The 15095-nt window shown below is 42.3% G+C and overlaps 1 protein-coding gene across 5 annotated transcripts; it reads left to right on the top strand.

The window, feature by feature from the left end:
• Positions 1 to 528: 528 nt before the first annotated feature.
• On the top strand, positions 529 to 13061 carry arnt (aryl hydrocarbon receptor nuclear translocator). 5 transcript variants are annotated; one of them, XM_063879726.1, is made up of 20 exons: positions 529 to 854; positions 1469 to 1562; positions 1854 to 1895; positions 2010 to 2057; positions 2911 to 3124; positions 4183 to 4396; positions 4512 to 4614; positions 4707 to 4772; positions 4956 to 5035; positions 5174 to 5250; positions 6504 to 6638; positions 6743 to 6817; positions 7325 to 7476; positions 7717 to 7839; positions 8634 to 8715; positions 9170 to 9354; positions 10138 to 10333; positions 10615 to 10792; positions 10871 to 11010; positions 11106 to 13061. In XM_063879726.1, the coding sequence occupies exons 1-20, from the start codon at positions 818 to 820 to the stop codon at positions 11187 to 11189; spliced, it is 2325 nt and encodes a 774-aa protein (XP_063735796.1). In that variant the 5' UTR covers positions 529 to 817; the 3' UTR covers positions 11190 to 13061. The 5 variants fall into 5 exon arrangements, with proteins under 5 accessions (XP_063735796.1, XP_063735795.1, XP_063735794.1 ...); XM_063879725.1 differs by having other exon boundaries at positions 4950 to 5035; positions 10618 to 10792; XM_063879724.1 differs by having other exon boundaries at positions 4950 to 5035.
• Positions 13062 to 15095: the final 2034 nt, after the last annotated feature.

The following is a 15095-nucleotide window of genomic DNA, read 5'->3' as shown; positions in this document are numbered from 1 at the left end:
GTAACATATATCTTATATAATTGTTCGTATAACTATTATTTCCCAGGCATCATTTTAATTTTGCATCTGGTAAAGGCATGGCAAACTATTAATGCATATCAGCAGTCGCAAATAAGACCCATATCCTTTGTTTTCGGTGATATAAGTGCAAAGACTCTAATAAAAACTCATATGGGGATTACTTCTTGAGCACTTTTATTCTGGTGCTTTTAACTACTTCTTGATGCTAATTCTCTCATTTTTCACTTCAGCAAGATTGTTAAGGTGTGGTTGTTTCTTGTTGTGCGGCATTTTCACACGGTGTTGTTGTTTTTTTTAGTAAAAAGTAAGTGAGTAAAATACCTGTTCGTTCTTCTTGCACCACTACCAGTCACAGCCTGTCACATGTGCTCGCACCTCTGTAAACAGGGGTGCTTTAACTTTACAGACCTGCGTCTCCCTTCCGGCGGGGCGGGGCTTAACATGGATTTCCCAACAATTCACGTCATGTGTATCTGTCTCGATGTCCAATAGAGAGAGAAAATAAAACAGCAGACAGCCACTGCTCTAACAGACTGAAACGCCATCTTGAACATATAGGGGGGTTTAAACCGGGAGAAAACATTAAAGAGGACATAAACCGTTATTTTATCTTCGGTTGTAAATCGCCTCGGCTTTCCCCGGAATAGATTTAGTGTTCGCTTGGCGCATGTACAAGTTAAAATAAAGACTCATACGTGAGGAAACCTGGGAGGCACTTGTTAGCCTCTACCCTGCTAGCAAGGGGGAGGGGCGGGGTTTCGGAGGATTTTTTTTCCGCAGCCGAAGTTGTTTGTTTATGTTATTCCAAACGGACATGTCCTCGTCAAACCAAGGTAAAGTGCAACAAAAGTCGCAGCGACCATTAAATCACTTACTGAGGTTTATTTGCATATGTTAACACCGGTTATGGACGTTTGTAGCTAAAGAGACACTTTTCTAAAGATAGCGTGACAGCATCAGCTAGGTTAGCTTAGTAGCTAAGCTAATGCCCCAGCAAGGCTAGCTGGTTATTGCATAAGTGTTAGCATGCTAACCTGCTACATTAGCGACTTGACTGTTAAAAAAAAGCACTGCTGTGATATGTTGAATGGATAAATTAGATTAACTAAAATCTAAGTTAGCTGTGGTTGGTTAGCTTGGTTTCTGTTTTTAGGTAATGTGGCTCACATGATTGATTTCTGCATGTAGCCTTGACGTTAGCTTTGTGTCGTGGCTGTGTGAGATTTCTACAAGACATACACTCAAAGAAAGAATATTTGTCATGCAGCTAACTTAATGTTGAATGCAGAGGTTGTGATATAAAACCATTGTCAATTGTGTTCGTTAATCCTAATTCTGCTTTTATGAGAATATGTTTAGTTTCCTTTTTGAATGATTGGGGCTCAATAGGAAATCACCTGTCAAGCCTGCTACATTTCGTCTTTCTGTGCCTCTGTGTTATAAATAGAGTTACCAGACCCTAATCTGGGTATGGGGGCAAGTGGGCCCCAAGGAAGTGGCGGGGCTGTTGTACCAAAAGGGACCAACAAAAGAAGAGCATCGTAAGTGTTTGTGTGGTAGTGTTAACATTATGCTGATATAAAGTGGTGGAAATAACCTAAATACATTTTCTCAAGTGCTGTAATCGATTACTATTTCATGTACTTTTACTTTCCTTGAGTTTTTCTCCTTATTCTATATCTTATATCTGAATACTTCTTGCGGCACGGCTATTGTCAGTATTGTGTGAGAATTTGCTGACTGGTTTATTTTTATTTTTACACTTGTAGTCATATTTTTTGTGAAAAGTATTGTGTGAAACTACTCGTGTGTCTCTCTTCTCCTTATTGCAGGCCAGACTTTGATGACGATGATGAAGGAAACAAATTGTTCAGGTACATTTGTCTCGGGGTTTCCTGTCATTGTAAAGCAAGAAGAAGTCATAGAACAAGTGTTGGGATTGTGTGAGCTGTTTCGATAGTAAGCAATGTTTTTCTCTGTTTTGTTAGGTGTGACGATGATTCAGGAGGTGGAAATGACAAAGAGCGTTTTGCCAGGTAGGAGGATGAATTAGGAGAAATAGAAGCACGTCGAGTGGGTGTAGAGGAACAACATTACTGATACTAAAGTTACTGTAGTGCCGCTCTCCCTCTCCTTTCCAAGTGTTTGTTGTACCCTTACAGTTCTTTTTATTTTGTTATTTTTTGGGCCTGTGTTTTAGTGGGTTGGTTTCATTTCCAGGTTTTTTGAAGAACATCAGGGTTTTGCAGATAAAGAAAAACAAGCCAGGTATGGCCTGTACCACTTTGGAAGGCTCCTTCTCCTGCTTGTATCCACATCAATATTGAATGCTCAAATAAGTCCTGTCCTGTCGGAACCCCGTGTTACCATTTAGACAGCACAAAATGACCCGCATTTTTTGCTGCTCTATGTGTCTGTTTTGGTGCCCGTCAGAATGCTTTGCCTTTCTGCCCAAACCAGCTGGCGGCCTGTGTCAGCCCAGCACTGTTTTATGCATAACTAACTGCTAAGCTGTGTGTGACTCAAGGACCTTTTTTCACTTTGGTAATCCCTTCCCCTTGAGCAACTGTCCCTTCTGTCTCGTTTCTCCCCCTCTCAGGACTTCTCAGTGGTCTTTCTCTTTCTGCACTTGCTCTCTTTTGTCACTCCAACTGGCTTTTCTAGACCAGTCTCTCTTGCTGTCTCACTATCATTTTTTACACATATTATTTTATAGTTTTGTGCGTTCATTATTTCTCCCATACCCACCACTTCTTCGATTGGCATACTTGCATTGCAGCATTTACTCTAAACTCTACTCCATGTTGTCCACCTGCCCGTCTGTTTCCCCCACCTCAATCCCTCCTATCCTCTCTACCTCCTCCTTCCTCCCTCGTCTCCTCTCTTCAGGGAGAACCACAGTGAGATTGAGAGGCGGCGGAGAAACAAAATGACTGCCTACATCACAGAATTGTCAGACATGGTGCCCACCTGCAGTGCACTAGCACGGAAACCAGACAAACTAACCATCCTGCGAATGGCCGTGTCTCATATGAAGTCTCTGAGAGGAAGTGGCAACACCAACTCAGATGGATCGTACAAACCTTCCTTTCTCACTGACCAGGTGAGAGCAACTGACAGAGACAGGGAAATACAGATATTGAGATGTGAAATGTAAGAAGAAAGTCTACTAAGTTGGGTTGAATTAACAGGGGCGGATCTTTAAACTTGCTGAATGTATGTTCAGATTATAGAGCCATTTTAGACGAGGGGAGTTATTTAATACAAAAGTCTCAAAGTCACACTGCTGTTTACACAAACCTCTGTGAGCTCAATTGAAATCAAGTGAAAAGGCAGTAAGCGTAGCACTTTGACCTTGCTAGTGTAAACTACATTTTTTTCACCAGTCTTTCCTTCAGGCTATTGGTCAACGTGTACATTGCTCAAAAAAGAACTTAATGAATACACAATGACTGTAATTTACTGTAAGTGAACCTCCTGTGCCCTGCACTCTCCTGCTGAGGCTCCTTGCTGACAATTGCATAGAAGTTACTCGTGTCTCTATCACAGAGGGAGCACATTCCTGTATACAACCCTCTCCAGGTCCACAGTGTAAACAGCACTGACAGTGACCGTGCTGCAAAGATAAGGTTTGATTAGATTCAATTTTATCTTTAACACATGTACAGGTACTGAGACAACCTGTAGTGCAGAAAGCGAAATATGTGCAAAGAAATGTGTAAAATAAATGATACAGGGCTGTAGCCAATAGTGGTCCTTTTTTTTACATTCAAAACTTCTCCTGAGGCTTTTGGAGAAAACTTTGAATGTATTTCATGATATCATCACCCTAATATATACAAATATAAATCCTCAAACAAATATCCTTTTAATCTGAATAAAGTGGTTAATCTGGTTCAATACACTTATTTTCTTTATTACATATTTTGAATGATTTTAACTCCTCAGTTTTGTTAGATTGCTGCCAGACCGCCCCGTGTAATACCTGTGCATGTCCCTGTTAGTGTGTGGCAGTTGAAAGGTGGTGTTTTTGAAGCAGCTGGAGGTGTTTATACCCAGTATAGGGTGTTATAAACGTGGAGAAAGTGTGTTAATCACAAAAAATGGAAAACCACTCACTGAGAATTCCTACTCTATGACTCGTCTTCCATCTATCTATAGGAGCTGAAGCACCTCATCTTGGAGGCCGCCGACGGCTTCCTGTTCGTGGTGTCATGTGAGACCGGTCGCATTGTTTACGTCTCTGACTCCCTGACACCCGTCCTCAACCAGGCTCAATCTGAATGGCTGGGGTCATCCCTGTACGATCAGCTCCACCCAGACGACACGGAAAAGCTCAGAGAGCAGCTCTCTACTGCAGAGAATAACAGCACAGGTACAACAATTTGCAATCACTATTCATCTCAAAAGCTTTTGTCGATATAAAACAGTTGGTGCACGGTCACAACATTACTCCCAGGGTTGAGTCCATTCTGTCTTTGCTTTTAAAGGGCGGTTGTTGGACTTGAAGACGGGAACAGTGAAGAAGGAAGGCCAGCAGTCGTCAGCCAGAATGAGTATGGGAGCCCGACGATCATTCATCTGCAGAATGAGGTGTGATTCAAACTACAGCTAGCTATCCATTTCATTATTTCTATCAATTTGGATGCATAACTGTCCCTGTGGCGGCCTGTGTGTATTTGCAGGTGTGGCTCTTGTCCTGTGGAACCATTGTCCATGAACAGACTGAACTTCCTGAGGAATAGAAACCGGTGACCAAAACACAACAGTTTTTTGTTTGTTTATTTAATTGTGATACCTATGCACATAATAAGCAACCCCTAGTATCTAGGGAGCAATACAATGCACTAAGCCTCATTTAGCATATGTCATGGTAACAGGACTGATTTAATTTAGTGTGTGTTTGATCATTTATTCCGTCGCCTCAGGAACAGTTTGGCTACAGCTAAGGAAGGGGAGCCCCAGTATGTAGTGGTCCACTGTACAGGATACATCAAGTCCTGGCCCCCTACAGGTAAAACCACTCACTTTACATACACTGGCAGATTTGCTTCATTATATTGCTGAGACCTGTAAAATCACACTTTGATAATCCTTTTAATAAGTTATTCCTTGTTCATGGTAACACACTTTCTGCATGTTCATGTTTTAGGAGTTTCTCTGGCAGACGATGACTCAGACAACACTCAGGGCAGTCGCTGCTGTCTGGTCGCTATTGGGAGATTACAGGTATGAAGGGCGCCTCGTGTGTCGATATGCCCAAATTACTAATTGGTGAGATCGTTACATCCCATCCTCAGATGTGTATGCATCTTTAACAAACTGCAGTAGTATCATCATCAATCTAAGAGAACATTGCATTTTCGAAGAGACATTTATCCGTTTGAAGATGAAATTCTACCTAAATGCAGTTTAGTCTGGTCACAATCCACAGTATTAGCTGATAGAAAGCTAACCATATACAATTTAATCATACACAAATATAAATACATGTGATTCATGCCAAATTAAGCCTAAGTATTTCCCTTTTTAGCATGTTTGTTTATATCTAGTAGTGATGCACGGGCTGGCCCAAAACCCGTGGGTCCCGCGGGCTAGCCCGTGGGTCGGGCGGGCCGGGTTGTTTTTTCCGTGGAAAATGCGGGTAGCGGGCGGGTCGGGTAAAAATCGCAATTATTCCAGCTATTATAGTTATATGTATCCGTTCATATGCTTGTCTTTTGTGTAAGGATAAAATGGGGTTTTCTCCCTCTCTTCCCGCTCCGTCTCATGCACCGCACACAGGCAGCACGTCAGAAGGCAGCAGCAAGCTGCGAGCTATGCCTCCTGTCAATCATTTGTTTAGCGAAAATAATAGCCTGCATCATAGTGGGAAGGTGGCCTAATATTATAGGCTCGCAAATGAGATATGTAGCCTACCATGTTACGGTATTGTGTGAGTTTCTTTTCTTTTCGTCTTCAAATTGCGGAGAAAATGCGAGTGTTCCATAGCCAATCATTTGACAGTTTTGTTTATGCTACATTATGGTTGATGTTCTCTGGCTTTATAATGCGACCGCCTGTTGTGTGTGCGTGCGTGCACTGCTGTGTGTTAAGAATAAAACTATGTTGTTTGGAACATTTTGCCGTTCCATGATTGAGATTCCGTGAATGCCTAAAGTAATGCATCATATAAAAGTTTGGGACAATCAAACAGCAGTACAAGGTGAGCAAAACCCCTCGTTAATAGGCCTACCGTTTGGCAAATCACGACGTAAACTCATTGGTATCTTTTTTTTTTTTTTTCTCCCATTTTCGCGGGTTGGGTCGGGTTGGGTTAAAAAATCAGAGCGTAATTTTGCGGGTCGGGCGGTGCGGATTGGCTGTCACGATGGGTTGGGTTGGTGCGGGGGTTAAAAATCCTTAACCCGCGCATCACTAATATCTAGCATAATATGGTGATAATGCTCCTGCTACAGTTTCTAATCCTTTTTTTCCTTTAGGTGACTTGTTGCCCGAGTGACACAGACATCAACAGCATCAGTGTTCCGGTGGAGTTCATCTCGCGCCATAACTGCCAGGGCATGTTCACTTTCGTTGATCACCGCTGTGTGGCCGCTGTCGGCTATCAGCCCCAGGTAAGACTCAGCCGGAGGAATGTCAGAGGGAATGCATCCTCCAACAATCTTTGTGCTAACTTTTCTAAACTAATGTTGTTGTTTTTTTGTGCTGCGTGTTGCAGGAATTATTGGGGAAGAATATTCTCGAGCTCGTCCACGCTGAAGACCAGGGCTTACTGCGAGACGGCTTCCAACAGGTAGGACTGAATATCTGCAGCTTCTTGAGGACTCAGTTGTTACTTCAGTGTTTCTTGTTGTGTTTGTAGTACCACATGTACAAGCACTTAACAGGATTAAGGAAAATATGAATAAATGTGTCAACAAATTTACTCCAAGGACCTTTTTAAATCTATCCTGGGCACTTTCCAAAGCTAAGCCATTATGGTGTGCAATGCTCAGCAACTGGCCTTCAGTTCTGTTTTGTAGTTCCCTGGTGACTTTGAACATCCCCTCTGTTTCTGTAGGCGTTTGAAATATGTTTGGATACAGTTATTTAAATTGACCTCACACAAACTCAAAAGCATTGCACTTTGCGTCTTCAGCTTGAACAAGAGCATTCGCTCTGCTGTAGTGAACCAGATGAATTCTGCCTCTTGAATAAACACAAATGCTCCTGCAGTGAACTTTGGTAATGTAGGACGAAAATGAAAGATATGCTCAATGAAAACAGCAGATTGTGTCTGTTGTGCTCGCTTTGTCCGCAGGTGGTGAAACTGAAGGGCCAGGTCCTCTCAGTCATGTTTCGGTTTCGCTCCAAATCAAGAGAGTGGAACCTGATGAGAACCAGCTTCTTCACCTTCCAGAACCCGTTCTCCGAGGAGATCGAGTACATCATCTGCACCAATGTTAATGTCAAGTGAGTCACATGTTGATTTGATCAATACTGCTGACTGTAACATTGTTACACAATGAAATAATACAGCCCATAATGAAACCATTGATGTTTTGAAATGTCACTGTTGTGAAAGATCCCTCTGTCTGAATGCTTCCCTCCACCCCCACTTCCTCTCACGCTATTACCACAACCCCTTTAATAAGCCCCCCACTGATCCCTCTCCCCCTCTCCTCTGCCCATCTCTGATTGTGGGGCCAGTAGAAACTCGACTCAGGACCCCCTCACCCCCATCTCCTCCCCAGGGGGTTCGCTGCCCCCCTCCCTGGGCCAGGGCAGCCCAAGCTGCCCTTCAGTAATGCTCAGTCCGGGGCAAATGGCTGCCAGGTGAGACCAGGCCCGACTAGCCTCCCCCTGCATGGGAGAAGAGGGGTTGTTTCTTCCTGGGAGAGAGCTGCTGTTTAGAGCAAACACTCCTTCTGTGTTTGTTTCCTTTTCCACTCGGGGGGATGCTTCTCATTTGTCTCCGTTCCCCTGTAGTGTTACAAAGACAGTAGAGATGCGTCGATAGATTGTCCAATGAATTTGTGCTGCGTGATGGTTTTACGTCACACACACACACACACACAAACACACACCCACACACCCAGAGTGAAGAATAAATAAAGCTCAGAATTGAAAACATGCAAGTCCAAAATAAGCCTTAAAAACAAGTAGGACCTGTGTTGTGGTTCCATTTAGCAGAAAAAAACATTCTAATTTTGAAAATTCTGACTAATTAGAAACCCTTCTCCTCTAAAAGAGCAACACATTGTTTGTGTATGCTGTCATTTTGATTTCTTGAATAGAAATAAGATCTAAATGTGCGGGTCAGACAGAAGCCGTCGGTGCATCTCTGAAATAAGAAGCATGCAATAGTTGGTAGAAATATGGAGGGTTTAACACAGGTGGTGTAGCATGTTAGCGCTACGTGTTTGTATAAAGAACCTTTTGTTTCTCTGTCTTACTCTTCTCACCTCGTTCTCTTTTTTGTTGCCTTGGTGACTGGTGGCGGGTTGAGTGCTATTTTGACAGCAGGTGTTTGGGCTTTCTCACTCAACAGTGGAGGGGCATGAAAATGGAAATGAAGCTATTTTAGACCCTCTCTCTTGCTCTCTCGCTCTCTCCGTTTCCCTTTTCAGGCAGCTACAGCAGCAGGCGGAGCTGGAGGGAGGTGGAGCCAGAGACGGAATGTATGAGGCCGGACCGATCACCCTCTCACAGGTTAGGCCACGCACCCATGGGTGACACATGAATGAACAGTTATCATTCCATCATGAACATTTAACAGTCAGTGTTGAATCATCCGCGTTCCTGTGCAGTTTTGATCCAAGCAGAGATCTGGATCAGGATTTTGCTGAAGTGTCTGGTCAGGCAGTTTTATGGAAACAGTGGCAGGATGTTAGTTTCGCTCAGCAGGAAAACAGAACCGGATGTTGACTCATTATCGCAACTGACTTCCTGTTGTTCATGCTTGACCTCAGTTAACCCTTTCTGCTATACGTTGTTTTAGAGCTTTTATGACCCAAACTTTTCCTAGTTGTATTTCACTCTATCTGTTTATGCCGTGGTTATTTTTACAAATTAAGATCAATATGAACATTTCAGTCGGGTCATTGTTTCCCCTTTGAGTCTTAAAGGCAGTGCTGCCTGACTGAGTGAGTTTGGTGGTCCTCAGATGCCGGTGCAGCCAGTGACCGCAGCCGGGCCCGATCACAAGAGCCTGGAGAAGCCCGATCTCTACCCTTCCCTCTTCCAAGGCCCCGATCAGACCAAGGTCCTGCCTTCCACCTCCACCCCCGCCACTCAGATCTACCCTGCAGTCAATAACTTCGCTGCTGGTCGTTCCAACGATGCGTACAGGTGGGCAGTCTTCTTGTGTTGAACAGTACATGCCTGTGCAAGTGTTTTCCTGCAGACCAACTTTGTAGCACTGTCAGGTAGATTCTTAGCAAAGTACGTTAACATCTGAAGATATTGGGATTAGGGCTGCGACTGCAGATCATCAATTCATCTACAAATTATTATTTTGATTCATTATTTGTTTTTATAGAGTTGCAGAATATAGTGAAACATGTGCTCTTAGTTTCAGATGTCTTGATTTCTCAGTCAAAAACCCAAAGATATTCAGTTTAATAAACTGAATATAAGAGAATCAAAATAGTTTTCTAGGTTATTTTTCTGTCTTTTGTTCAAATGTTAAAGAACTTAAGCACTTGAATTGTTATCTAATGTAAACTACATGAATATTCAGAGCAGCGGGTATGAACTGACGGATTAATGTAACCTATTAACTGATTTGCTTGTCTGAAGGTTTCGCCTATCAAAGCGAAGATAGCAGGGACACCTTATTGTATAATAGCCTGCTTTTAACAAGTGCAGTATATAAAGGGTATGAGAGAACAAAGGCTTGAAGTCGGTACAGATGCTGCATGACAGTGTTCCTAGTGTTTACTCTTTTACACAACTTTTCTTAATTGTTTTATACCTTTTTCGGGTTGAAGGCTTCCATAAGAAGTGGTTTCTATGTCTATTTGACGACTGTTTTAGCTTGCAGTATTGAATGATAACCCTTTATATGGCACTCAGTCTCAGTAACTGGCAGCCAGGTAACAGAGCTCTTCCTCCCCTCACTTTTGTCTGCAGGCCGGTCACCATGGCTCCACAGATGGCGCAGCCAGCACACTCGGCGGGGCAGATGCTCGCTCAGATGTCTCGCCAGAACGGAGGCCCGCAGTCAGTGACGCCTTCCAGCACCAGCAGCCCCCTGCATGGAGGCCCAGCAGGGGGCTGGCCTGGAGCTGCCGCTGGAGTCAGGCCACAAGCTCAATTTAATAACCAGGTAAGCACGATTTACTTTGTGACTTTGTCTTGCTTTTTAATCGATCTTTATTCACCAATTAAATATACTAGAGATTCTCTATGTAGTGATTTTTGCATGCGTTTATCCAAGTAATCAAGCTGTCTATCTACAGTGGTGGAAAGTACCTTAGTACCTTTTCAAAAGTATTGCACTTGTTTTTTATGTTAATCTCTTCTTTACCATGTTGATACTTTGAAGTAATCTCTGTGCCCCTTATCCACCACTGCCTGTCAATAGTGAGTATGTGCCTGTTCCTCCAGCAGGTGGCGCCGCAGGCAGCAAAGATCATGTCTCCACAGTTTGCTCCCATAGGAGGATATGGCGGTGGCTCTTCCAACTCTTTTGGCCAGATGCCCACAGGAGCTGCTCCCACTCCCACCAACAATGCAAACTACCCGCCGCTTAATACGCGCGGCAGCCTCAACACCAACGGTTACGGTAGGTTTCTGTAACATTTGTGACTCGGATTCTCTGTTAAACCGGTGCGTCCTCTCACGCCTCTGTGCTTTATTCCAGACGGCGCTCAGTCAGGGTCACAGTTCCCCCCTCGAGCGGCGGAGGCCGTGTGGCCCCAGTGGGGGGGCCATCAGCACTCTCAGAGTAATGTAGAGCAGCAGCATCCTCATGCTCAGGGCAACCAACAAGACATGTTTCCTGTGAGTGAACAGGCCTGATCCCTCTCTCAAGCACCTTTTGATTCTCCCTGTCTCTGTCTCTTAAAGTGAGTCTCTTTATCTCTAATCTGATTCAGGACGTGTTGTCCATGCTGGACCAGCCTGCCAACTTCAACGGCGATGACTTTGAGATCCCTATCTACCCTTCGTTCGACCAATGACCTGCTCCACACTTATCTGTCGGTCTACCCCTTTCTCTTCTTGAGTGATTTTGCCCTCACTAGTTTTTATATTATATAGCTCTTATTGCTCTTCTGCTCCTCTTTTCTTCCTGCGAGTAGTACTCTCCCCTTGCTTTGCATGGCTTAAATTGCACTGCCACAAGCCAGTTAAAGACGGAGCGATATATCTGACTGAAGATATCAAGGGGAGGAAAATCAAGGATTTGCTACTGACAAAAAGAAAATATTCCAGCCATTGTAAGAGAACTCTCTAGCTAGCACTGCCCAAAGGTCAACAACCTATGTTGTAGATATGTGAGATAAATATATATATATAAACATAAATATATAAAAACGCACAATCACCCAACCACACTTGAATAGACTGGACAAAAACACTCTGGTAAACAAACGCAGGAAGTAAGCGTATACACACACACACACACACAAAAACAACAGCCTTTTAGATGTTCCTAGACTTTCTCAGGCATTGATGACTGGTATTTTTGCTGTTCCACCATTTAGCATTTAGACTAATCGATATATCGTTGATTTAAACTCTCAGGAAATTGCAGGGATTTACAGCTTTGGTGATTTTATTTTTATTTTGTAATATCTCAGCTGTTGCACGCCAACACCACTGTCTGTGCCAACCCGACTCACAGTTTGAAATCCACAGCATGTCTCTGCATGGTTCTGCACCGCTTTCATGGAGCGCTTCTACAATGGGTAGATTATACTGAGTACAGTTTCATATGTACATTGGTGGCTTCACCTTTACGTTTTAAATATTTAGTTTATCCTCTTGAGGAACAAGTGAGGTTTTTCTTCAATGAATGATGTCCTTCAATAACAACAGACACAGTGTGACGGTGGCTGCACACTGTTTGTCTAGGTGCTCGTTGGAAATGTATACAATCTATTTTTCTTTGCCTACTTAAACATATATACAGTATGCATGTGTGTATGTATGTTACATTGATGCGTACAGGATCAATGACAACTATATCACAGTTGTAGGGTTTCTGACTTGCTTCATATTCTTCTGTCCCTCGCTCTGCATTACCCTGTACCAAGTATGGGCTTTTTGTACTCCTTTTGTAAAATAAATATAAAGAAAATACATCTCACAGCAATAATTAACAAGCAGGAATAGTGTACTTTTAAAGCCATTCTTTATTTGTTGATTAACAGTTTTCCTTGATTATTTTAAAATGAAGAGATGTGGTAGGAATGTCTGATTTCATTGAAATGCTTCCTGAGTATTTTCTTGTTGTTTTGAAACTTTTGACGTCTCTATTGCCCTATTCCGATTGGTATTTAATTATTGGTTTGATCAGGGTCTTCAGGATTAAAATGGAATGAACAGAGCTAAAAACAATCTGATCTACATGTGAGAATTCCCAAAAAGTTTATTTGTTCTCTTGTTTGTGAGAAACGTGTGGATCTTAGCCAACGAGATCCAACCATCTGTGTTATACAATCATTTTTGGGGGGAAGTTTGTAATATAGAAGAATGTTGGATTAAAGATGATGCTTCTAAAAAATATTTAGATTTTTAATATGTGGAAATGGTTTAAATTTGACCCTTTTTATTGCATCCATTGTCTGTGTCGAACACTCACACACTTGGATAACAAATGATGTACTTGTATGTAAACCCATGTTGATTATTGTCCAGTGTTCATCTTGGAGAGGATTGACTGTGTTGTCTTTGTTATTGTTTGCTCTGTATCCAGGTTGTTTTTTTTTCCAATGATGTGAACTTTTATCACTCATAGAAACACAAATATATAAATACAATGTATATGAAATGTTAAACGAGAGAAAGAAAAGGTTGTCTTTTTTTTGTAATAAATTGTGGGAAATGAAGATGTTGGACTTTGCTTTGAACTGCGCACCCTGTGGCGGTTCATAGCCGGGTTAATCCGCACACACCGCATCTTTTAATCCTTAATTACTAACTTGAATATATTTCCAGGCTTGTCCGTAGCTGTTTCAGCAGTGCACTTCACCAATCACACTCATGCAAGAGTCATGGCTGTTTTCAGTTACATCCCTGCATGTATTCGCTTCCTTGAAACAGTTTTAAGTTCTCAATTGGTGAAGAAACAAAAACCAACATGCATTGATTGGCCTGTATCTGTTTTCCCCATTCTGTATATTGGTGAAGACAGTAGGGATCTGTTTGTATCTCCTGGGATCGGTTTCCGTCTTCGTCCTTCTCCCTTCTCATTCACAGCCTGGAGGTGAAAACAGATGGCACTAATGCTAGTACTGGTCCAAGATAGGTTTACTGTGTCCACTCTGCCCTGTTTTGGGTTGCACTTGATTGACATCTTGTGCTGTAAATCTTGTACCACTGATCTCATTACAACACACACTTTTTGTGTTGGTTGTTTACTCAGATCCAATGTTATTTGCATAGAGTCACTTTACTCTTAACGTGTGTTCCTGTAGTGGCATCAGAATACAAGCAATCTGCATTTTTTTGGGTCAGGATCAGTTTCCAAACCCTTTCAAGTGGATTGCCACTAAGGCGTCATATCCTCTTTCTCTTCTTCAAGCTTTTTGTCTGTCTTTCTGCATCTTGACCACTCTAACCTACTTATTTTATCCCAACTTTATGGTCCAGAAAACAGCCAAAACGTTTGGTATGAGCTGATTGTTAGCCAGCTTCTTAGTCTTTTGTAATCTGCACACCAGATTTGCTTCATGAAGCTTTAAAAACGTGTTTAAGGCCACGCTTTTATGTCCAGTGTCCATACCTTGTAGTGACCAGGGGATCCAGTGACTCCTGTTAAGGTCTGCTCTCCTGAAGAGACCGCAGGGATGCCTGGGTGTTCTAATCTCAGGAACGGCCGAATTGTTACCAAACTCCTTATTAACTATTGATAGAGAACACGGGTGCCAAATGGGGCTCTGTGTGTCCACCAATCTATCTTGTCTTTGGGATGAGGGCATTAGGTGTTGGTAGAAGAAAAAAGGATCCAAGACACAGAGATATGGGTTGTTTATTTCAGATAAAAACCTTCACAATGGATTGTATGAGCATCGTCAGAAGAGCTGAAATTCAGATATACTGGATTTTTAAATAATTGAAGCATTTGTGGAACTACTTTGATAGTGTAAACTACCAAGACATAGCTAAACAGATGAGACAACAGAGGAATAGATATACTTTCATTTATTATTTGGTGGATTTATCAACATGGACCCTCCAGTGCTCCCTGTGTCCCGGATGGATGTGGATGTGGACCTTGGGTTTGCCTTCTTCTTCTTCTTCCTGCTCTGCTTCTTCTTGTTGGTGACCATAGTCCGCTGCGCTCAGATGGTGCTCGACCCTTACAGTAATATCTCTACCACCACATATCAGGAGGAACAATCGGAGGAGTGATCGACCTAAAAACAGCAAAGCCATGACACAGTCTAATGAAATTACAAATATGAGTTTCCAGAATCCAAAGACTATGTTGAGGCTTCTTTTAGTAAGTCTGGACTTTTGTTTGTCTTAAACTGTTTACTTTTATATAGTTCTAACTTAAATTTACCAAATAGATTTAACATTTTGAACCAAAAAGGTGTCCAGCAGCATCCACCATCACAAACTGCAAACAACGTAAGTATGCAATGTAAATTACATGATGTACTCAATGTGTTGTATCACCTATGAGTAAGGAAGATAAAATATGATTGGACACAATTGGAAAAGTCCTCAAAGACAGAGCATATAGTTGTGTTGGCTACTGTATGTACTGTATATAATCTTCTTGATTAAGTCTTTTAATGTACATTTACAAATTGGTAAAAACACTGAATTCATACCGTTAGGCCTTTCTGGTGAGGTTAATGAAGGAAGATAAATGACTGCATGTTCATATATTAAGACACTCATATATCAAAGAT

The sequence above is a fragment of the Eleginops maclovinus genome, chromosome 3, assembly GCF_036324505.1.
Source record: "Eleginops maclovinus isolate JMC-PN-2008 ecotype Puerto Natales chromosome 3, JC_Emac_rtc_rv5, whole genome shotgun sequence".
Taxonomy (NCBI): domain Eukaryota; kingdom Metazoa; phylum Chordata; class Actinopteri; order Perciformes; family Eleginopidae; genus Eleginops; species Eleginops maclovinus.
This window is presented reverse-complemented; position numbering and strand designations above follow the sequence as displayed.